Consider the following 21,266-nt stretch of genomic DNA (forward strand, 5'->3'; position numbering starts at 1 on the left):
TATCCACCCTTTAAGAGTCACAGCATACAGATTTTTCAACTATACATGAAAACGGTGTCATCACGAAATACACCCAAACATTTACCTTCAGAGCAAATTCAATCGAAAAACAAAATGGTTCCAATATACAGCAACGCACGTAAGGCAGCATTATATTCGTAAATACTTGGCACTGGAATTTTAAAAAGTACTTATATTAGTTAATGGACTAAAGGATCACAAATTGATACACGATGCCATAATTTAATTAACCTCTCTCGTAAATGTAAGTAATAATGAAACACGACTTCAAAGCTTGACTTATTTTTGACATACGCAAGCCTTTTCCAGCTACTGCTGACGTCATGTGCAAGTGCCGTAATAAAATAAAATAAAACTGACAGCATAATTCTCCGAATTTACGGACAAAATTCATTCGAATCACATGAAATTATCCCACATCTGCAGTTATTTATGTTACTTGTAACCAACGTAAATGGCATTCTAACTGACATTACTACCTAGTGTAATCCGTCACAGGCAAGTAACGTTAAATTATCTCCCGTTCTGCTGCACATTTGTGCCATCTCTCCAGCGAGGAGGACTCGCCATGTCGTGGAGGGTGATCCGTCAGTTTTCTGGGGACAGGGGTTGTAACTGTTGAAACTTTACCTAAACTCAGTCTCACTGTCTACAGCTGTAATATGTGGCTATATCCAACGTTTCAGCCTTGCCAAATAATTGCATAATAATGCTTTCCTAGACAGCGTGACATTTATTCGGTTGCTTTTGTGTTAAATTAACGTTACCTTTCGTTTCAGTATTCATATGATGCAAGACAGCGAGTTCATCTGACATTAGGTACATTTTAACTCTGCCAAATTTCAATTCCAAACTTTGAAATGAGCACCACGGCTGGCTTCGATTCCATTGTGCGAAGTTATTCGACAGCCTAACGTTAGCTAGGTATAGCTATATGAATTAAAACTATAACGTTTTAAATTTCACCTAACACTAACTAATTACCCGTGTTCATCAAGTTATGTAACTCCCAGTCAGCTAACTAGGTTTGTAGTACCTCATTCTGCGTGTCGCTAAACGGTAAACGTAACTACCTGCGTCAAAGGCTGTCCGTTTTAGCTAGCAATAACGGCTAACTTACATAGCTATCCAAAACTTAGCTGATTATTTCGCTAGCTGAAAACAATCTGGACTGACAATAACCCGCCACCTGTCCACTAAATATGTGCGCTATCCGTGTAAATTGTATACGATTACAAAAACAACAACAGCAAGTCACCTCCATGAAGATTATCTAACGTTACTTACGTTAGCTTGCCGATGAAACCTGCGGCATGGAATACAAATCCCTAACGCTAGTTAGCTAGTTTCAGCAATTGATTTAGCTCTCAGGATGCTTCGCAGGCAGGTTAGCTAACTAGCTAACGTTATCTAGCTGGCTAACACTACTGACAATGGCACATTGGTAATGTTAATAATTGTAAACCTAATGAATTACTCAGATAGTTAGGTAAAAATAACGTACAAAATATATATCTTTAAGAATATACCATTAATACAAAAAGAATTACGATAAAACGACGCATCTGTTTAGTCGCTAGATTAACTATTCTGGCCAGATGACAAATGCATCCCAAGATAGCAAACGATAAATACAATGGCTAACGACAAGTAGCTCGATTGCACCCGAGTGATTACTGGCCCTTTTTAGTTAGCTAGCTGGATGGCTAGAAAAACACAAAACTAGTCAAAATGGGTAGCCAGCTAGTTATGATCGAGACGAGCAAACAGCATGTCGTTAACTGCGCTAGCAAACACTGCTTCAGATAACGTTAGCTAGCTAGGTACGTACAACTGTATGACACTGATGTGTAAATCCAGGTACGCTGTTTGTTTTCTTGGTTAGTAATGTAATAGTGTAAAACCATTATAACCAGACTAGACACTAACTAGACTGCCCATCTAAGTTAGTTAACGCTAGATATGTAACGTTATCGACTTCTCACTTCATGTGAATTGAGATGACTAGCTTGACAGCTCGCTTCAACTATAAATTAGCTGGCTAGCTACATACCCACTACTCTGATCTCAACGATAGCTGGCTACAGCAGTCCTTTAGGGCCTTCTCCTGCCTCGCTCATTGCATCGGAGTAAACTGAAAAATGTCATCTTGTTTAATCATAGCTAACACTGCTAGCTAGTGAAGGGTGAGACAGAAATGTGACTGCGACAGGCATCGATTGATAATTTGTAACTGCGGTGTCAGATACCTGACTACCTACATGCGTATCTGCGATGAAAATGGGAATCGCAACTCACCAGCACAGGAGAGCTACAATTAGGCACACCAACAAAACGCGCAGCCTCTTCATTATCTTCCCGCGGGGACCAACATCCTCGCTATTTTTCTTGATGTTTGCTATCCTCCTTTTTTACAATCAAAATGAAGCCAGCCTATGCTTTATCTATAAGCTTAGCTGTTAAATTAGGTTAAATTAAAGACAGCCAGCGAGTGATCATATGCTACACATATACACACATTCGTAATGATTGTAGATGTTTCTTGTCTCTACCCCCCCCGTTACTCTTCCTTTCTTTTCCTGCTGGTTTCTGTACTCGCTGTTCTAGGCTCTCCAATGCCTGCCGCTGCTGCGGTTTTCCTCTCTACCCCAATAGAAACAGCCACTGTCCTCGGGTCCGTGACGCAATCACATTCAACTCCTCCCACTTCCGTCTAGCTCGGGTGAGTTGGAACTTATTTCAGAGGCCGCGTCACCCTTATCGAAACGCGTGGTTACAAGAACCTTAAATATTCTGAAACGATTGTGCAATGCATTTCAAAATGTATTAGCAATAAAATATGGATAAGATAACAAGTGGTCGTAGGAACGGTAAACTTGAGTGACTGGACCGTATCTAACTTTAGATGAGTTAATGTTAGCCGCATCAAATAAGTAGGATCACCACGTATAATGTTTCATAAAATGTAGAAATGGATGAATATGGAACGTATAGGGGGGGAAAGGAAGGCCCCAAATACATTCTGAAATGTGTCAGTTATTTAGTGGCACTCAGTAGTCAGATAATACTTTATTAGTAAAATGCTCAGCAGAGGAAACGAGGTTTATATTTTGGATGAGCCACTGTGATACCGCTGAGCTCACGATTGTTTGTCCGTAAATGTGAAAGCTTACGCTCAGCGGTACACTACAGCTCCCAGCATGCCATTGTAGAAAGCAGGTCTATGAAAACGCCTGTTTGAATTCTTGACTTGGATAAGATTTAAAATAATATTATGTACATATAAACAGTCACTGTGAACTACTGGCAGATTAATACTATAGGATACTCCTATATAATTCAATAAATTTTATCTCTCAAAAACGGTAATATCCTTATTTATAGAGTTAAATATGAACTCCACTTTGATGTGGGGTCCTCGCGAGATTCCTCTAGTCGGCGAGGGTCTGTCCGAGTAAGTTTTACTGAGTCGGCGGTGAGAGAGAGAGTTGGTGTTATTAAACTTGTATTCCTTGATTAGCTACATTTATTCTGTCTTTAGGTAGTCGACTTGGCCAGTTAAACATTGCGGGGACCGATGGCTGGGTTCAAAGTGCTTGTAGTGTCTATAATATCGGCGTGTTTATTAGAAAGGGTTCTCGTCACCTCATTTTCCCAGTCCCTGGACAGCGACTTCACCTTCACCCTACCCGCTGGCCGCAAGGAGTGTTTCTTCCAAACCATGAAGAAAGATGCATCGTTGGAAATTGAATATCAGGTGAAGGAGTTTTTTCCCCTCGATGTTTATTATTGTTTTATCCGGTGTTACCTAGCTAGCTAACTGGATGTCTATATCTAACCAAGCGGAACTCGGCATCGGTCAATACTGCCGAACTATATGGCTAGTTGCCTCTCATGTATATGTTCCGTATTTTGTTTTGTATTTGTATGATATTGGTTAGCTAACTCTGTACTGTTTTCAGATTAATTTAACCGAAATGGCTCTGGATTATACGTAAATGAGGCTCGGAGGGGATAGCCAAGTTACCATTCTAATTCTGTGACCGCAGTGGTTTCAAATATCTGGCTGGTTAGCTACTCTGACTGCGTGATATGTAGCTAGCTAGTCAGGCAGCAGTTCCGTAGTTTTACAAGTCAAATGAAATATGCACAAGAGCAGAATATATTTGACAGTGTAATGGGGTATTAGCTGCTATTGCCGTTTAGTTCTCACCTCGATTTGACACTAACGGTGACCAACAAAATTTAAAGCAAATAGCTAGCAAGCTAAATTGTTATGTCTGTCTTGGGGTTATCAACATTTCCATGGTTTTGGTGTTCTCTAAACATCCATTATACACTCGCTGTAAAAAAAAAATCAATATTAGAAGCAGTCTCCATTGCAGCCAGAGGTCATCTGAAAGCACTTTCACTAGAATTTAGCTTTAGATAACATTGTCTTTTTAAAATCTTGAAGAGGTATCACCAAAATTGACATCGAACTGGATGGACATCTTTGTTTTCTGAAACACTTAATTCTTTATTAGAACCAAATGCGAGGATTACTTCCCAGTAATATTAGGCTTGTTTGGTAGCTGACATTAGCACCCCTTTTACGGTATCTTAATCAATGAATAGAGTTGCACCGTCCAAATTAATGCAGGGTTTTACAGTCTTGCAAAACCACCAGCTGAACAGATCAGGTCAGGAGACATAAAACGTGCTTAGCTCTGCTCCTTTTCACTGCACACAAACACAGCCCAAATTCTTAAATGTGTGGAAACACAGGAGCCGTCTCCTCTAGGTTAGGGGTCAGTATGTAAGAGGAAATGCTTGGCGCAACGTTAACACATTAGAATATATTGTATCAGTACATGGCATTGTGTTGTCCCCTCACCCATGTACATTTCAAAGATTAAAATTTCAGCTCATTGTGCATGTCTTCAGCGATGACCATCATAGATGGCATTTCAGTGGTTTTCCAGTCTATTGACTCTGCTTACCTGTGTTTTTGACATTACAGGTGCTTGACGGAGCAGGCCTAGACGTTGATTTCTACCTATCCTCTCCAACTGGGCATGTGCTGGCCAGAGACCACAGGAAGTCTGATGGCGTACACACGTAGGTGGTACCTTTACATGAATGCATACAGGATGCTAGTCTTGTACACAGTAGCACCTTTCACAGTTTCTACATATCAGTATGGTGTTGACAACATGATTTTTTTTGTATTTTCCACTAGACTGCATTGATGAATTGAATGTGAAAATTTTTGTTGTGGTTTTTAGTGTTTTCTTTATCCTGCATCCATGTTTTCCCCTCTATCCCTTGAAGAGTGGAGACAGAAGATGGGGACTACATGTTCTGCTTCGACAACACCTTCAGTGCCGTATCTGAGAAGATCATCTTCTTTGAGCTGATCTTGGACAACATGGAGGATGGGGAAGCAGACCCTGAGAGCTGGAAGGAGTATGTCCACGGAGCCGATATGCTCGATATGAAGCTGGAGGACATCATGGTAAGTGCAGTTGCCTGACTACCCTGTTTCCTTACTAGACCATATGCCTGAGGCTCCATTTTCCATTCCAATCTGTTTATCTTGAAGCACTGACGGTGTGTGTGCCGGGAGGAACGAGAAGGCCGTCTTTGTACGTGAAAGGGTTAAGTCCGGATTGCTGAAGGTCGGGGTGTTTACTGACTGTGCAGGCTTGTTTGGTGACATGCCTTCTATGAGTCTGGGTGACATTTGGCTGTTCAGTGCGTTGGCCTTGGAATAGTCCACAGTAATGGCATGTAAACCCCCAGAGTGCATTGCAGCATAGGCTGTGTCACAGCGACCCAGCTTTTCTTCCCGTATCCTCGTGATTGTGACTGCACAAGGGCAGAAAGACTGAACAGTAACATGTAACCCAAAGCAGAACACTTTAGAATATCCTGTGTGAGCACTGTCATCTGGTATCTGTTTCACTCAATAAACAGACCCTCATCTAGTATCTGTTTCAGTCAGTAAGTAGACATTATCATCACAAGAAGCCCAAAACTGCAGCTGCTTTGGAAATTTTAATAGACTAATTTAAGCAGTTAAGTTTCAGTTCACCGCATGGTCTATGGGGATTGTTCAGTATCGGGACACAGCTGCTGTATAGGGACACACACGCACACACACGCACACACACATATACACATGGAGTCTCATCTCTGCTTCTTTTCCCCCACCCTTGTAGGACACCATTAACAGTGTGAAGGCCCGGCTGGGGAAGAGCTTACAGATCCAGACAGTGCTGCGGGCGTTTGAGGCCAGGGACCGCAACCTGCAGGAGAGCAACTACGAACGAGTCAACCTGTGGTCCTGCACCAACCTTGTGGTCATGGTAGTGGTGTCCGGGCTACAGGTCTACCTGCTGCGCAGCCTCTTTGAGGACAAGAGGAAGAGCCGCACGTAGCACCCTCCCCCCTGTGGGGAAAGACATGGCCTGGCACCAGGCTCAGCCAGCACCAGAACACCAGGTTCCTCTGCTGCTAGGCTGCTTTACACAGGCGACTTTGACAAGTACACACACACACAGACACACACAAACACACACACTTTGCCAAACTATCCATCCGGTCTTGTTCTGCAACAGTGGGACATCCCTGCTAAGCTCCCTGGAGCCTTCTGTCTTACTTTACTGACTTGTTCAAGACAATCATTCATTGCCACACATGAGCCATGGAGATAGAGCCTTCCAGTGGTTGGACCGCACACGTTATCTCCATCAGTCTCAAACTATTGAACAAAGAGATATGTACATCTCTATAACTGCTGGCTCTATTCAAGGAAATTGATATATGAGTGAGATTGGTAGACCAGCTTGGTCAAATGTTACAATTTTAGCACACACAGGACTAATCTGAGTATAAAATATATATGTTGTAGCTATGATGTATTTCTTACTGTATAAATGCATTTTTTAATGTAACCTCTAACTGCATAAAAGAAAATGCTGTTTACAAGTCAGGTAACAAAGTCTTCCAGGCACTGAAATCTTTTGACTGCTCTGCTCTGTTCGGCTGGCCACACCTTGGGTTGCTTGAATTGTGGCTTGGCTGTTGCCACTCGCATTACCCCCTGTAGGGAGATTCCATTTGTTACTGAAATGCTTAAGGTTTGGCTCTTTGTTAGAGCTTTTGTTTGGCTTTGGCCATGACTTCTGAAGAGCAGTCTTTTGTCACACCCTTGCCTATGTGGCATGCAGTGACGCTGATGAACACCACACACACACACACACACACACACACACACACACACACACACACACACACACACACGCTCACACCCCAGTGTGCCAATTCTCTGCTGGCTGCTTGCTCAGCCATGTAAAGGGACAGCCAGCCAGCCAAAGGGCAGTATTGCCAGGGAGGAAGCAGTGAGCAAAAGAGATCAGTCATTAAATCCTCAAGGTCCATCTATAATTCACAGCCTTCAAGTGGCGGCCAATTCAGAGCTCTACTGACAAGTGTCGTGTTTCAGCCTGGATGGGGAGCTGCCCGTCTGCCTGTCTGTCAGTCAGTCTGGAGCCCACACAGTGACTGCGCTCTAACACCTGCAGTGTCAAACAACACCGCCCACACGCAGATGAGACGGCCGTAGGGGTAGATGAGGAGCTGGATCGTTCCTCCATGTGGCGTTTCATCTTCACCACGGACAAGAGCTCTGTTAGACATAAACTGCTACACTATAGCGATTCCCAGGACACGAAGTCATTTTTATAATGAAGAGATGAAACTGAGCAAGGAAAAAGACAGGGGAAGACATTTCAGGGCATTCCACCTGCAGTAAGTGTCTTGATTTTGAGGTTTTGGACAAGACTGACTATCCAACAGATTTTGAAATCAGTTGCTGAAGATATTTTTGGTTCCATGATGGTAGTGGCATCGATTAGCCACTCAATACCTTCGCTGTCTGGGTGAAGAGAGAACTGCCAAAACCCTGTAGGACAAAACTTGCTGTACCCAGGATATTACAGAGGCGATGGTGGACTGACAGCACAGTGAATAGGCTGAACACATGGAGTGCCCACAGATGTCATGTATTTGAGAGCTTCCACCTACGTTTCAGATGTATCAGTTTTTATTGATATAGCGTCAGTTGAAGATATAGCAGTTGGGTAAATCTTGTGCAGAAAAACAAGAATACTAATTTCTGTGTGGAAGATGCCCTTATACAGAACACCATATAGTTTACTCTGCTCTATTTATACTTCTAGACATTTACTGAAGCTACTCATTATAAGTACAGTACCTTGCTCAGGCAAAATCCATTATGCCCCACTAGAGATTTGCTCCTGCAACCCCCTAACTGCCATGTCACACTGCTATGACCTCATATGGCAACCCACGTGGTGTTTGTTTAGGTCATGCTAGGATTCAGCCTACTTCATCTGACACTTCTGTTTAAGATCATTTCCATAAATGAATATCTACTGCTATGTATCAATGATACACCAAACAAATTACCACTTTAATTTGACTGGTGAAAAGTGTGGCACTGATGATAAGATGTCTCTGATCAGACCCAATATGTATAACGGTTACATAATTTCTGTGAGAGATGAACGAGGTGAAAAGCGGAAATAGATTTTGTGTATTGATAAATAGTTTTGTTATGGTTATGAAGAAATTGCCTTGGAGCTCATTGGCCTTCTGTTATGCTACCAGTCATGGTGCAGGTGCATCCGTTCAGAACATATAGATATGATTTATATTTTCTAATATTCTGTTCTGCCCTCCTCTTGTGAAACAGGGGTTTAATATTACTGAAGCAATATAAATAAAAATTTTAAATTATTCACACAGCTGAATGAAGTCACTTTTTACACATTAAAATGTTACATAATTTGTATTTAAGTGTGTTTATAGTTTGTTTGGGGCAATTTGGCAATCCTGAACTGAGTGACCTTTAGTTCTACACTTGCACTAAGGGGTCATTCCCTTAAAATACACTCAGACCAGCAGAAGCCTGGTAGTCCACTGCTCAGATGACCATTTAAAAGTGTTAAGTTATGCAAGAAATGTGGATGGATTAAAGGGAGTGGAGAGATTCTGTATCACATGTTGTTATACAGCTGTAATTGTGTATAATGAAAAATGCTGCTTTTCTGACATGTTTCCTACTGTTTTTCATTGTGTTTTGGAATGTGATGGAGAAGTGTGCTTGGGGGTGGTCTTTTATCTGTTACTGCCTGGACATTAACATTAGGCTTTGTCATCATTTGGGAAGTACTGTATTCTCAAAGTGAGTGAGCACATGATTGATTGTCATAAAATTTCTACATTTGTCAATGGAAGTCTTGAAATTTCTGCAACACTGCTGCATACATTAGAGCTGCCTTCATCAGTGTCCTAATTGCCAGTTGATACCTGCTCACTGAGCTGAAAATAGTGTGTCCCGCGTTGTGAGCTCTGACCTGTCTGTGCTGACCTTTGTGTCTCGCTCCCTGTGCTGCATAGACTGACACCCTGGCCCGATGCCCTGACACCGATCCAGAGACGAGCCTTGGCCTGAGAAACAGAGAGACAGCCTTTTCCCAGGAGAGCCAGAGACTGAACTTAGCCACTCAGACTACTGTACTGTACTCGATGGTCACGTGCAGCTGGCCTTACTGACTGGCCCTCCCCTTCCCTAGAGCTGCTTTCTGGGTGCTTGGTCCCTGCAGGTGAACCTGAACACTTATCTGTTTTGTCAGTAGACACACGTTTAGTCCCTGTCAGGCCCTAATACTGCAGAGTCATGTCATACTGTACTCATCACATACAGAGAAAGCAAGAAAAAGAAAAAGAGATGGCTCCCTCTGACAGACACTGACTACCCTGTTGGTGTCTGGGAACTGTTGTTCATTGTGTGAGTTGAAAGATTTGTTCTGGACTGAACAGGGCACAGATCTTTCATGGGGTGATGGTTTATGTATCATGGCTTGGCTGTGCCATGAATACAATGTTTTAAAGCGTGACAGTCCAATACAGAGCTGAATTTAAATTCTGCAATTAATGTAATTAAAAGAGGAATGGATGGAAATTCCAACACAAAACACATTTAGATGAGGATGCCATTTTTGCAATCCACAAAAGCACACCAAAGATTCCAAACAGGAGAACAGATTACTGATGCAAGTACAGTCACTAATATTAAGACTTTTTATTAAAAAGCATAGTGATTGCTAACATGCTCATTTAAGGCAATACTGTTGTTCTTGCATACAAGTTTCAGGGGACTTCTTCTTAGCTTTCGGTTCCATATTCTGCTGAACAGTGGCAGCAGTGTGCTGTAGTGATGAGCAGTGTAGTTGGTCGGAAGTGCCATGAGTGGGGTCGTTGCGTTTTTCACTGGAAGTAACGAACGTGAATCCATCATTAAACTGTCCGCTAGATGGCGCGCTTATATTATTCAACTGGTTAATCGTAGCGGAATTCTCTTTTCTGTAGCAATAATCACTTCCGGAAGCTGACTTGAAGAGATTCGAGAGAAGATGCAGCTAACCCGGTTATCTCTGTAATCCAGTTGCTATCTTAGCCGGTCAATGGATGTGTCAGTCCGGTTAATGTAAGCAGTTTTATACAGTTCATCAGTGTTATCTGACTTGCGTTGTCGGTTATTGTAAGCGATCAGTCGACGAATGTCGCTAGGTAGTATAGCTAGTTTTGGTTTGTTAGCAGAAACCGGAATTGCCTGTTAGCCCACTGGCTGGCAAGCAATCACCGTTCACGCTAGTTTTGTTGTTTTGTGAAGTTTTCTTTGAATAACTAGCATTCACAATCGCTAACTAACGTGTCAGCGCGGAGTCGAAAGTAGTCTTTAGCGGCTTATCTGGCTTGAAAATATAGGATGCGACAACTACTGAACAACACAGACAGGTGTCTGTCAGAAAGTCTGCGTCTTACTGATGGTAAAGGTTTTCCATTTTCAGCTCATGTCAGTTTTAAGATGCGCATTGGGTTTTCGAACGTTCCTTTGAGCTAAGGTGTTTGTGGGCTGGGATCGTGCGATTTGCAGTTATTGCCACTTGGTCTGTTTGTCTCAGAGAGTGGAGGAGCAGGTTGAACATCTTATGTCAAAGGTGTGTGGTACGTCAAGCGAGAGTGAACTTTGTGTTTGACAGGTGATGGGAGCCGACAGTGGTCCCGGCGCTCCCTCCGCGGTTCCCTGGAGGAAGGTGTTGTATGAGCGTCAGCCATTCCCAGACAACTACGTGGACCGTCGCTTCCTTGAGGAGCTCCGGCGCAATGTACGCGTGCGGCATTACCGCTACTGGGGCGTGGTGCGCGAAGCAGGACTGGTGGCCCAGCAGCTGTCCTGTGTTGCCGCGTTCCTCACGCTGTGGTGGTACATGGAAGAAGGCCAGCTTCCCCCCTCCACGCTCCTGATGGCTGGCCTGCTATGTGCGCTGCTGGGTTACGGACTCTACGAGGCTCTGGGCGCATCAAGAGCTGGCGGGCGCACGCGGTTAGCAGACCTTCAAAGTGCTGCCATCTTCCTCGCTTTCACATTTGGCTTCTCTCCCGTCCTGAAGACGCTGACAGAGTCGGTGAGCACGGACACGGTGTACGCAATGTCTGCCATGATGCTCCTGGCGCACCTGGTGTCCTTCCCCTATGCCCAGCCCAGCCCCCCGGGTAGCCTGTCCCTCAATGCGGCCCTGTTCGCTTCAGTATGCCTGGCCTCGCGGCTGCCAGGGGCGCTCCACACCTTTGCGATGCTGACTTGTGCCCTGCTGGTGTTTGCACTTTGGCCCTGCCTGCTGCACCGGTTGCGGGACAGGGCTCCGTGGGGCTTCCAATGGGCAGCGGCCCTGGTGTCACTGGGGAGCGTGGCTGGCTTGGCCAGCCTCTCCCCAGGAGGAGCCCTGCTGTTGGCCGTGGCACTGCTGACCCTCACACTGCTGTGCCCTTTGCTTCTGGTGCGCTTGCAGCGACACAAGGACAATATCCACGGGCCCTGGGATGAGGCCGAGATCCACGAGGACCTGTCCCGCTTCCTGCAGTGAGACGCAGAAACGGTGGTCCCTGCTGTGGGGACATCCCTGACGTTTCACTTGAGCCTCGTGGACAATGAGGCACTGAGATGGGGACATCCCTGATGTTTTACCTGTTAGGCACTGAGACTTGACAAGCCCTGTGAGGTTCAAAGAGCACTCTCCCCCTGTTCACATTAATATGGCCTCAGTAAGTCTTAACACTGTGGGCAATTGATGTTTATATTCAGAAATATTCAGGAGCCTCTGTGGAAATAAACACATTCAGTTCGAGTCCACAGAACCTTAAAAACAACTGAACTCCTGAAAACCGAGTAAATAGTAAATCAGACACTTTTGGAACACTACGAATACAAAGTGTGTTTTTCAAGGGTAAAAGATAAGACAGTGTTTTGCTTAACTAAATGAAGTGCCATTGGATGTTTCTACATTTTTTAGTCTGTATATGTAATTCATGTATTTGCAGTGTGTTTTAGATGCATTTTTAAAGTAACTATTTTGCTGAGGGTAATGTATTTTTAAAGTAAAGCTGAACTTACGTTAATGTTAAAAATGCTCAAGATAAACGGACACATGTATCCCATTGCTTTGGAATACACAAGAAGACATAGTAGACGATCTCCCAATTACTAATACTGATCTCAGTGATTGAAAAAAAGTATGGCAGCCTTTTCAGTTTGTTGAATATTTGTTGCTCATTATGTATGAAGAATATGAAAGTGAAAGGGCAGTAAGTTGTCTCTTTATCCTTGTTGCAGAATGTTGTTTTACCTGGCATCTGAGAAATTGATGGATACGCTTATGTTTTCTGTGTTTTGGAGATTTCAGACACTTGTGTGGTATACTCTTATGTGGTGTTCAGTTCTCTCCACCAGATGTCAGACCAAGCCCGACTGGCTTCCTCTGGCATGGTGCCAATTAGTGACTGACTGTACAGTTTCATTGTGGAAAATCTTTAGCTCCCTAGTCTGTCTTTTGACTGAGGCAGAGTGGGAGGTGTCAGCTTTCCCCAGATGGACCATTTCCTCCTCATACTTACCAAGCGCCCTCACAGATATGCGACAGAAATTATTACCCCAGCTGAGTTAATCAATGGGATAATGGCCACCAGAAAAGCAGGATTTTTATTTGACAGATGCTGTGTAGTTTAACTGAAGTTACTGTACCAGGATGAAGCAAAGATGTTGGGACTGTCTGTAATTGAGTTTCCTTTACTGTATGATTGAGCCAGGAGTGTCATCAAAAATACTCCTTAGCAGGACCAGGAGGGACTCTTCTTGATGAATCCTATCGTGAACATGGTTTGTGTCAAAAATGGTCAATTTGAACAATTTGATACATTAAAATTGCTTATATAAGGTTAAAAAGGGTGATTTTTGAATAAAATGTTTTTTGTTTATTTGGAACCCTCTGTACATATGACCATTATGTAAAATAAAGATTTTTAAAACTTAAATATGTTCTTATTTTTGTTAAGCCCACATATCCTTCAGCCAATATTTTTCTTCCAGGCAACTGAAGTGAATGTTCAGAAAACATTTGATGGTACATTTGCTTTCACCTCCCCTGACTTCTTCAGCAAACTCTATGGGAACCCCCAAAAGGAGTGAAGTAATTATTGTTTTCACTAACAATTTATTTTTTCAATTATTTTTTTCTGTCTTTTAAACTAGCCTTTTAATTTTATTTGAATGCTTTTCTGATTACCAGATTTTTTTTCCCTCTGGCGATCAAATAAGTCAGTAGTTCACTCCAATATGTTACCATGCAATTGTATAACCTGTGTTTATTTGCAGTGTCAATAGAGCTTCTTTCAGTTCAGCTGAATAAAGAAAATATTCCTTGATAAAGAGTGTTGCTCATAGGTCTCCACATTCCTCTTCTCTCCCATTCTTCCTCCATGTGTTTACTATAACTAGATACAATCTATCTAGGTAGTATGCTACTAATCTTGCTTATGGCAAACTGCACACCTTCTGATAATAAATGTAACAAAACAATACACAGACCAGTAACATACCATAATGCAAACATGAGACAGTAAGTGTAGAATTGAGAGTTATGCCAAGTCAAATGCATAGAGTGGAAGAAAGTAATGAACTTGAAACCCTGTTTATTTTGGCCTGGAGCACCACATTACCTGAGGGGTGTATTTACACGGATCCCAGACAGACATACTGACACACGGACAGACGCTTAGACACAGCTACATTTGTACATACACAGATATTGATATATGTACAAGAAAATAAGGAGCTAAACTCAGTCCAGCAGCCTCATTGACATGTAAAACAGCAATGGATAACTGCACAAGATTGCCCAATGAAAGAAGTGGAAAGGGGTGGGGCATGCCCTGACTAGTTGAGGCTGGACTGGTGGTTCCATGGACATGCATCAGGCACATAGCTGCATAAGTAAATCGGTAGATGGGGCGGGGGTAGAATTTTGGCTTATAGTTCAATCAAAAGGCAAAAACGGCACCAGCACTTGAATCCTGTTGAGTGGTTGTCAGTGTACTACAGCAATTTTCTATTCAAGACAGGGTAAGTGGTGGGGCTTGTGCAGAGGGGAGGAGTTCAGTGCGGTGGCCTCATGGGAACAGCTGGCGCGTGTCTCCTGGACAAGAACACAGATACAAGAAGCCATTAATAACACAGAATCACTCACCACAGAGAATTCCCAGTAATATACCTCTGTACTGAGCACCAACAGGGCTCTTACAAGCTGTACAGCCACACTGGGACGCATTAGTACTGATTATCTTCTGCAGGTCCAACCACACTGGAGTGCATAGTTGTACACCATGTATCCTATTAGTTTTCAGACAATCCATAACCCTTAAAATAAAAACACGCATCAGTCCAGATTACACTCCTGCTGCAATAAAGATCTGAAAAGGGAAGCTTGGTAAATTTTAATAAGCATTTTAGTGCAAAAGTTATGACAACAGCAGATCCATTTTTACAATGAACCTAAAATGATCCTTTTTCAAAAAGGAAAACAAGTTGAGAAATATCTGTGTATTCCTTGTATGTAAAGAGACAGCCCTGAGGGGTCTAAAGAGGCTTTTTGCAAAGCGCTGGTGGGGAAACTGTGTTTTTGTGGTGTGAAATAGGAGAGAGTGGCTTTTACTTTTCCTAAGAGGCAGTGTGTTGAGTTGTGGTTTTCAGAGAGACAGCAAAGACCCCAGAAGAAGCACGCCAGACTTAGGAGACTGGAAATACCAGAGCTTTATTTGAGAGCAAGAAAGAGACAGAAAGCGAGAAAGACTGAGAGCAATAGAGGAGTTGAGGACTACCGTGAGACGCTACAGACAAGAGGGTTACATCCTCCTTAGTAACGGTCAAATGCAATTGACTCAGGAGACAGACAGATTGACAGAGACGGTACGGACAGTCAAACTGACAGACAGGGTCCCTTTGCCTGCAGACAATGGAATGACCTGGAGCTCAGACACAGAAGCAGGCTGGACACAGAGAGGGGGCGGGGACAGGGAGGAGGGATGTCACAGGGGGCTCTGGGGAGAGTTATTCTGAATGATGAGGGGACGGGAGGGAGGAAAAAGGGGTGTGGGAGTGATGAGCTAAACCGATGAGGAGAGAGAGAGAGAAACTACTGAGGGAGACCTTGGCAAGGCCATTAATACACCGCACAGACAGTAACACAGGGAATCTTCCTAAGCTATCTCTGAGCTCTTGCAGGTTAACAGAGACTCAGCACAGAGTACAGAGTCAATCTCACAGCTCTATGGCACGCTTTCTGTACTGAGGTTTTTTGGAGTGAGGGTCTCTCATGAGACGACAGCATAAGATTGGGGTTACAGTTACAGCAGGGGGGTCAGTGATGCTGCCTGGCTAGACACCTCCGTCCCTCTTCGTTTTAAGCATATTGCAATAAAGGACAGTTGCAGATACACAGAACTCCCTCTGTAAGCATTTCCAACCCTGTACGAATATTTCTGCTTTTACCACACTCACACACACACACACAGTGAGGAAATTCCTCTTATGGTTACATTTGGGCTATAACAACCTATATTGACCATAAAAACAAGGACAGTGACAAGAGGAAACAATGCCCAAAACACACGAATACAAACACTCACATACTCGTACACGCATCCTTTTATCGCTAATAGAAATTGACACGTAATCCTTAGCCCTGAAGCATACAATATGATAATATTCTGAATATACTGGAATTCGTTTACTGTACAAAGATCATGGCAGTTTCCCAGGCATGCAATACTGGGAGCGTCTGTCTTACTGTGGTTTGGAATTGGTGGGCTGGTACCACTGGGTCTAAGCCTGGCCCATGGCAGGGGTGGGAGTGCAGGGGCAACAGACTATTTATATGTGTATTACTGAGGATTGCCAGTGGTTGGGGTGATAGGAGAGATGGATGGGCCACAATCCAGTATAAAGAACTGGATCTACCCTGCAAACCTGTACCACAGGAAAGCACAGCACAGAGACACAGCGATACACCACAAGCACTGCACAGGGTTACTATATACTGGGCCACAGAGGGACAGTGGCTACACTGGGGGTGGACAGGGAGGGGGGCATGCAGGGCTTTAGTTGTGGGGGAGCCTGGTTTGGCCCAGCAGAGTGCTCAGTCCAGGAGGGAGGGGTCGCCTGGGCGAATCATGGTGGGTCTTGTGGGAGAAGGAGGAGGCCGCCGGCTGCAGACAGAAAAAGAGAGACAGGGAAAGAGGAGCAGGGGAGAGGCAGCAGGGTGTGGCAGGGCGGGGCAAGGTAGGGTAGGGCGGAGTGGGGGCAGGCATGGAGGGACAGTTGAGAGAGGGAACGATTAAAGGGAGAAAAAAGATGGATGAAGCAGAGAAGAGGGGGACAGAAATGGGTACAGTGCAGGACCCGGAGAGAGGAGAGTGAGGGGAGCATTGTAAAAGAGGGAGAAGTTGGGCAGGAAAAAGGGTGAGGTCCAAAGGAGAAGTTTTGGAACGCAGAGGAAATGAGGCAGAAAGAAAATGAAAGACAGGCCAAAAGCGGGAGAGGGGGGCAGTGGAAGGATGGAATGAAGGAAAAGAGGAGGGTAAGGAGGAAAAGAGGGATATGATGGGGAAAAGGAAGGAGGGTGTTAAAACAGGATTGTGCAAGGAGAAAGAGGGAGGGGAGGGACAGAAAAGAAAGAAGCAGAAGGAGAGTTAGAAGCTGTTAGTGAGAAAAACCAGGAGTGAAACAAAGTTAGCCCCGTGTGTTAGAACCAGTCTTTTCATACACAGGATGGCAGTAAATGTGCTCAGTGTACATCAGTCATGAACATTCTGCTGTAAGCAGTCCGTTATTAAACACACACAACAGAATTCCGCTTCCCAAAATCAGATCAACACTACACAAAAAAAACCTGCATTGCAGAGAATGTGTTGCCTTTAAGAGAAAGCAGGGTTGGAGGAGAAAGCCTGGGAAGTCTGGATGCAGAGGAGCAGAGTATGAAAAACACATGAGCTGGTGGACCCCACCCAGCTCAAGTAACCACTGCCTTTGCTGAGGCTGCTACCCGGGGTGTGTGTGAGTGTGTGTGCGTGCCTGCGTGTTCAGTCACACTGCTCACACATTGACAGTGCCCATGTGATCAACTTCATCTGCAACATAAGAATTTACATTTTGACATTTGGCAGTAATTTAGAAAGGACAAGTACAAGGTCCGGTGTAAATGTTACAGTATGAGCGAGGAAGCCATGTGTAAAATATTCTGAATACTTGAAACAAAATATAAGCTGGTAAACATTAAAACACGACATATTCCTTTGAAAACCGAGGCACAGAATATAGGTGGTCTTAGCTGTGTATAGATAGTCATAGCTGTATGGCTCGTTTATGTTTTAATTTCACTCAGATTAAATGAGAAGATACATATAAATGGTACCTAGAGATGATCTCTCTAAATTAATGTAACAATTATCATTCACTGGTTCTCCTAAAAATTGTACTCCAAATGTATTTGAATAGGAAACACTGACCATACAATTCACAAAACAAGAAAAAATCCCTGTTAAGATAGAATGTTTAGAAGAGCCAGCCAAACAATATTCCTGGGTTTTAATAAGATATCACAGATATTCTGCACATTGACGACAATGACCAGATATTCAACCCCTTAATTCCTAATCTAGGAAGCTACAGTTGGTAATAGGAGGTTGCGGCGCTGTCTCCTTGGCCATGCTGGCTACAGATGGACTATGCCCTTCTATATTTCATTTTATTTTTCCTTCATCTTACCAGGAGATTGTCTCATTGAGATTTAACATCTCTTTTCAAACAGAGTTTTGGCCAAGAAACACCACACATATTTACACAAACAATTTACAGAGAAGGAACACCAATTAGTTAGAAACAAAGCAGGAAAAGGAAGGTGGAAGGCCTACACAGGATATTCATAACAAGCCAGCAAATCAGAACATGTTTGTCTCAACAATGGCAGAAACACAGCTTTCAGTGTGAAGCACAGGGAGCTGAATATCTAGTCCATATATAGAACAACCCAAGGTCTATTTTAAGTTACACACATGCTAGTGTACGAGAGCCGAGTGGCTTCATGGTGTCTGTATCACTACCTTGGATGGAGTGTGAGTTTAAGTTTCAGTGGGCCAGTTTCCATATTATGGTGTGTAAACTGTATGTGTAAACTGTAATGCAGTTTGAGTATAATGGTTGTCACACTTTTCAAATTATTTTCTATTTATATGTCAAGCATATTAATTTTACACAAATCTCCTGGTCCTTGATTGCTGCAGCTTTAAATCTCAGGTCTTGGTGCACATGCAAGGTGGAGAAGTGCTGGTGATTGGCTACAGCCTGGCTTACCTGGGAATGCTGGGAGGGGCACGGTTGGGTCGACTGGGCACCTGTGGGGGCGGGAAGGCGTCAGCACTGTTGTTGAAGGGTCCGAGGGGGCCTGGGCGGGATGGCACAGGGGGAGCTGTAGGGGCGGGGCCACGCGCAGGGGCTCGGGGGCCCCCGGACATCCTCCGTGGAGCCGTGGGACTCGGTGGAGGTGACCTAGGGGACAAAAGAGCCAGAGCCCAGCCTGGTCACTAACAATTCAGGTTTCTACTACTGAAACAGACACAAAAGCTGGCCTGCGGGTGGATTAAACTGAGTAAAAACCACAAACAGAGCTCAAAATGGACACGCTTTTATAGATTTCTGCTTGGGCAGAAATGTCTGGCTGTGATTTTGTTGGCTCAAAAATCAGAGAGGGAACCCAGACTCCGCATTACCTGCGGGAGCTCCCAGGCCCGGCCTGCAGCCAGGAGTTGTCGACAGGGGGCGGCAGTGGGGTGGAGATGGTGGACGTGGCGATGTCTCCGATGATGGACAGGGCTTCCTTCAGGGCGTGGTAGGTGCGCAGGACCTCGTCCCTCCGCTGGGCCTGCTCCTGCGACTCGTCCATCAACGCATTCTGATCTCCTGTGGAGTACAGCTGTGCCAGCAGCTCCGCATTGATGAACTCCTTCACCTGGGGGGAGGAGAGAGAAGAGTTCACAGTCTGTACACAAGGCACAGGGAGTGTGCTTACTTCCCAAGAGAGAGAAAGAAGAGAGCTTACATTGTTGATCATGAGATGCATGATGGTCTTTGGCATGAGGTCCCGGATGCACTTGTTGACGATGGCCATGTAGGAATCCACCAGGTTGCGAATGGTCTCCACCTGCCGCTCCAGCTGCGGGTCCATGGAGAAGTTGTCCGAGGGTCCAGTATTCTCGCCATCCACCTGGGGGAGAACATGGAGCAAGCGTACGGGAGGGGATCAGGGAGATGGAAAAATGAGAGGGCAGGAATCCAAGAGAGGAATGTGAGGAGTAATGGCAGGGGAGTGAGAAAGTGACAGTGAAAAAAAAGGGAGAAAGCAGAGAAGAGAAAGAGCATGAGAGAGAGAGTGGGCTCGGATCAGGGCTGACAGCGGGAGATAGTTCTTTTGAGTGTGCGGTCTGTTGTGTCGTGAGTGTTGAGACACTTCAAAAGGAGCTTTGATGGAGTTTTGACATCACTGCGCGGCTGCCAACTGCACACTATGGAGAGACACGTTTTCTAGCTTCTCTTTTGTGAAGACAGAGAAAGAGAGAGAGGGTGGGCTGAAGGAGCGGGGGGGTGGGGGTGGGGGGGGCTGATGATGATTAAAAACAGAGCGCAGTGCCCCTCCCTCACTGATCCTCCACACAGTGACACAACAGCACAGGAATGCTGACCCTGGTCCTGATTCATGAATCAATGGAAGAACAGGGCGCCATAGTGGGTTGTGGGAGGAGTTAGAGGTACTCACTGAGGCTTTTTCAGGGTACACCCCAGCACGCAACAGAGATGCCTTCCAGCTGTCCACTTCCTCCTGGGTGTCACAGGCCAGCTCTAGGTACCGGTAGTCCTTGTACACGTTCCTGAAACAACACCAGTCAAAAGTCAGACGTCTCTGGTTCGCTGCCGCGCACAACCGCACAGGAACACTTGAAGATGTGATATGAACACACCCACTAGGTCATTTAGTCCTAACCACAAGGCCACGTCCCACCCTCTCTCTCCATTCTGCCTGTAGCTGCAGACACCACTGCTGTGACGCCGCTGCAACTCCCAGAGATTCAGGAATCTGGAGACCCACAAGCCCCATCTGTTACGCATTCTCTGTAATTACTCTGTTGTTCTTCCCCTCTTTTGTCTCCTTTTTTCCTCTTTTGTTGTTGCTTTTTTTGTTTGGGAGGGACAAATATGCTCCAGTCTGGGGCTGCAGTAGAGAATCTTCCTCAAGATGCCTGGCAACGATAAGAAACCCAATCCCCCCTGTCCTGAGCCAGGCCAGTGATGTGGAGACCAGCCAAAGCAGCCCCTACACCCCCTCCAATTCTCTGAAGTAACTGACTTTCAGATGGCTGGAACTCTTATACAGTCTATGTATTTGACACTGCGTAATTGCTTCCACATTCATTTTCTATGGGTACAGCTGAAGGTGAATTTATGAGCGCCATGCCCTCAAATGGAAGAGGTACGCTGGTTTTGCTGGTTTGTGCCATTTCACTGTTGTTGCTTGTGAATGTAGGATTAGTGGACCCAAACAGCATAGTCTGTTTTGGCTCAGCTGGATATAAGTCTGTGGCTGACCTGTTAATGTCAGGCAATTGGGGAATCAGTGGTCTTGTGTCAATGTAATCATAATGCTGCTTCATAGCTGGAGCCACAGTCAGTTATGATGAAACTAGAGTACCTCTGGGTTCACTGTCTGTCTCCAGCATTGCCTGTCAAGTAT

The 21,266-nt window shown here is 44.6% G+C and overlaps 4 protein-coding genes across 11 annotated transcripts in view; 2 read left to right on the forward strand and 2 right to left on the reverse strand.

Annotated features, from left to right (window-relative positions):
- suco (SUN domain containing ossification factor) overlaps nt 1-2,647 on the reverse strand; it is a 44,096-nt gene extending 41,449 nt beyond the window's left edge. For all 5 annotated transcript variants that reach the window (XM_036517051.1, XM_036517059.1, XM_036517042.1 and 2 more), the window contains exon 1: nt 2,320-2,647. In XM_036517051.1, coding sequence (XP_036372944.1) covers nt 2,320-2,372 — 53 coding nt within the window. In that variant the 5' untranslated portion in view covers nt 2,373-2,647. The remainder of the gene's footprint in view (nt 1-2,319) is intronic.
- Nucleotides 2,648-3,465: 818 nt separating this feature from the next.
- tmed5 (transmembrane p24 trafficking protein 5) lies at nt 3,466-7,278 on the forward strand. Its single transcript, XM_036522805.1, has 4 exons — nt 3,466-3,778; nt 5,024-5,121; nt 5,335-5,518; nt 6,225-7,278. The coding sequence occupies exons 1-4, from the start codon at nt 3,599-3,601 to the stop codon at nt 6,441-6,443; spliced, it is 681 nt and encodes a 226-aa protein (XP_036378698.1). The 5' UTR covers nt 3,466-3,598; the 3' UTR covers nt 6,444-7,278.
- Nucleotides 7,279-10,490: 3,212 nt separating this feature from the next.
- On the forward strand, nt 10,491-12,412 carry pigc (phosphatidylinositol glycan anchor biosynthesis, class C). Of its 2 annotated transcripts, none has more exons than XM_036522524.1 (2): nt 10,491-10,922; nt 11,136-12,412. In XM_036522524.1, exons 1-2 carry the CDS (start codon nt 10,920-10,922, stop codon nt 12,018-12,020), a joined length of 888 nt encoding a protein of 295 aa, XP_036378417.1. In that variant the 5' UTR covers nt 10,491-10,919; the 3' UTR covers nt 12,021-12,412. The 2 variants fall into 2 exon arrangements, with proteins under 2 accessions (XP_036378417.1, XP_036378419.1); XM_036522526.1 differs by having other exon boundaries at nt 10,491-10,579.
- A 1,713-nt stretch (nt 12,413-14,125) lies between these two features.
- dnm3a (dynamin 3a) overlaps nt 14,126-21,266 on the reverse strand; it is a 35,726-nt gene continuing 28,585 nt past the window's right edge. For 2 of the 3 annotated variants that reach the window (XM_036522582.1, XM_036522585.1), the window contains 5 exons: nt 20,295-20,406; nt 19,581-19,745; nt 19,252-19,490; nt 18,836-19,030; nt 15,100-16,692 (listed from right to left, as the gene is read on the reverse strand). In XM_036522582.1, the coding sequence (XP_036378475.1) occupies nt 16,623-16,692; nt 18,836-19,030; nt 19,252-19,490; nt 19,581-19,745; nt 20,295-20,406 (781 nt within the window). In that variant the 3' untranslated portion in view covers nt 15,100-16,622. Of the gene's footprint in view, nt 14,625-15,099; nt 16,693-18,835; nt 19,031-19,251; nt 19,491-19,580; nt 19,746-20,294; nt 20,407-21,266 lie in introns of those variants that run through there. The other variant, XM_036522583.1, reaches the window with a different exon arrangement.

Source organism: Megalops cyprinoides, chromosome 2 (assembly GCF_013368585.1).
Source record: "Megalops cyprinoides isolate fMegCyp1 chromosome 2, fMegCyp1.pri, whole genome shotgun sequence".
In the NCBI taxonomy this organism is placed as follows: Eukaryota; Metazoa; Chordata; class Actinopteri; order Elopiformes; family Megalopidae; genus Megalops; species Megalops cyprinoides.

What these genes read in the sequence shown, in the direction of transcription:
- tmed5 (XM_036522805.1), top strand. Translation starts at nt 3,599, where the DNA reads ATGGCTGGGTTCAAAGTGCTTGTAGTGTCTATAATATCGGCGTGTTTA. An exon ending in CGTTGGAAATTGAATATCAG is followed by an intron (nt 3,779 to 5,023) that starts GTGAAGGAGTTT and finishes TTGACATTACAG; the next exon opens with GTGCTTGACGGAGCAGGCCT. An exon ending in TGAAGCTGGAGGACATCATG is followed by an intron (nt 5,519 to 6,224) that starts GTAAGTGCAGTT and finishes CCACCCTTGTAG; the next exon opens with GACACCATTAACAGTGTGAA.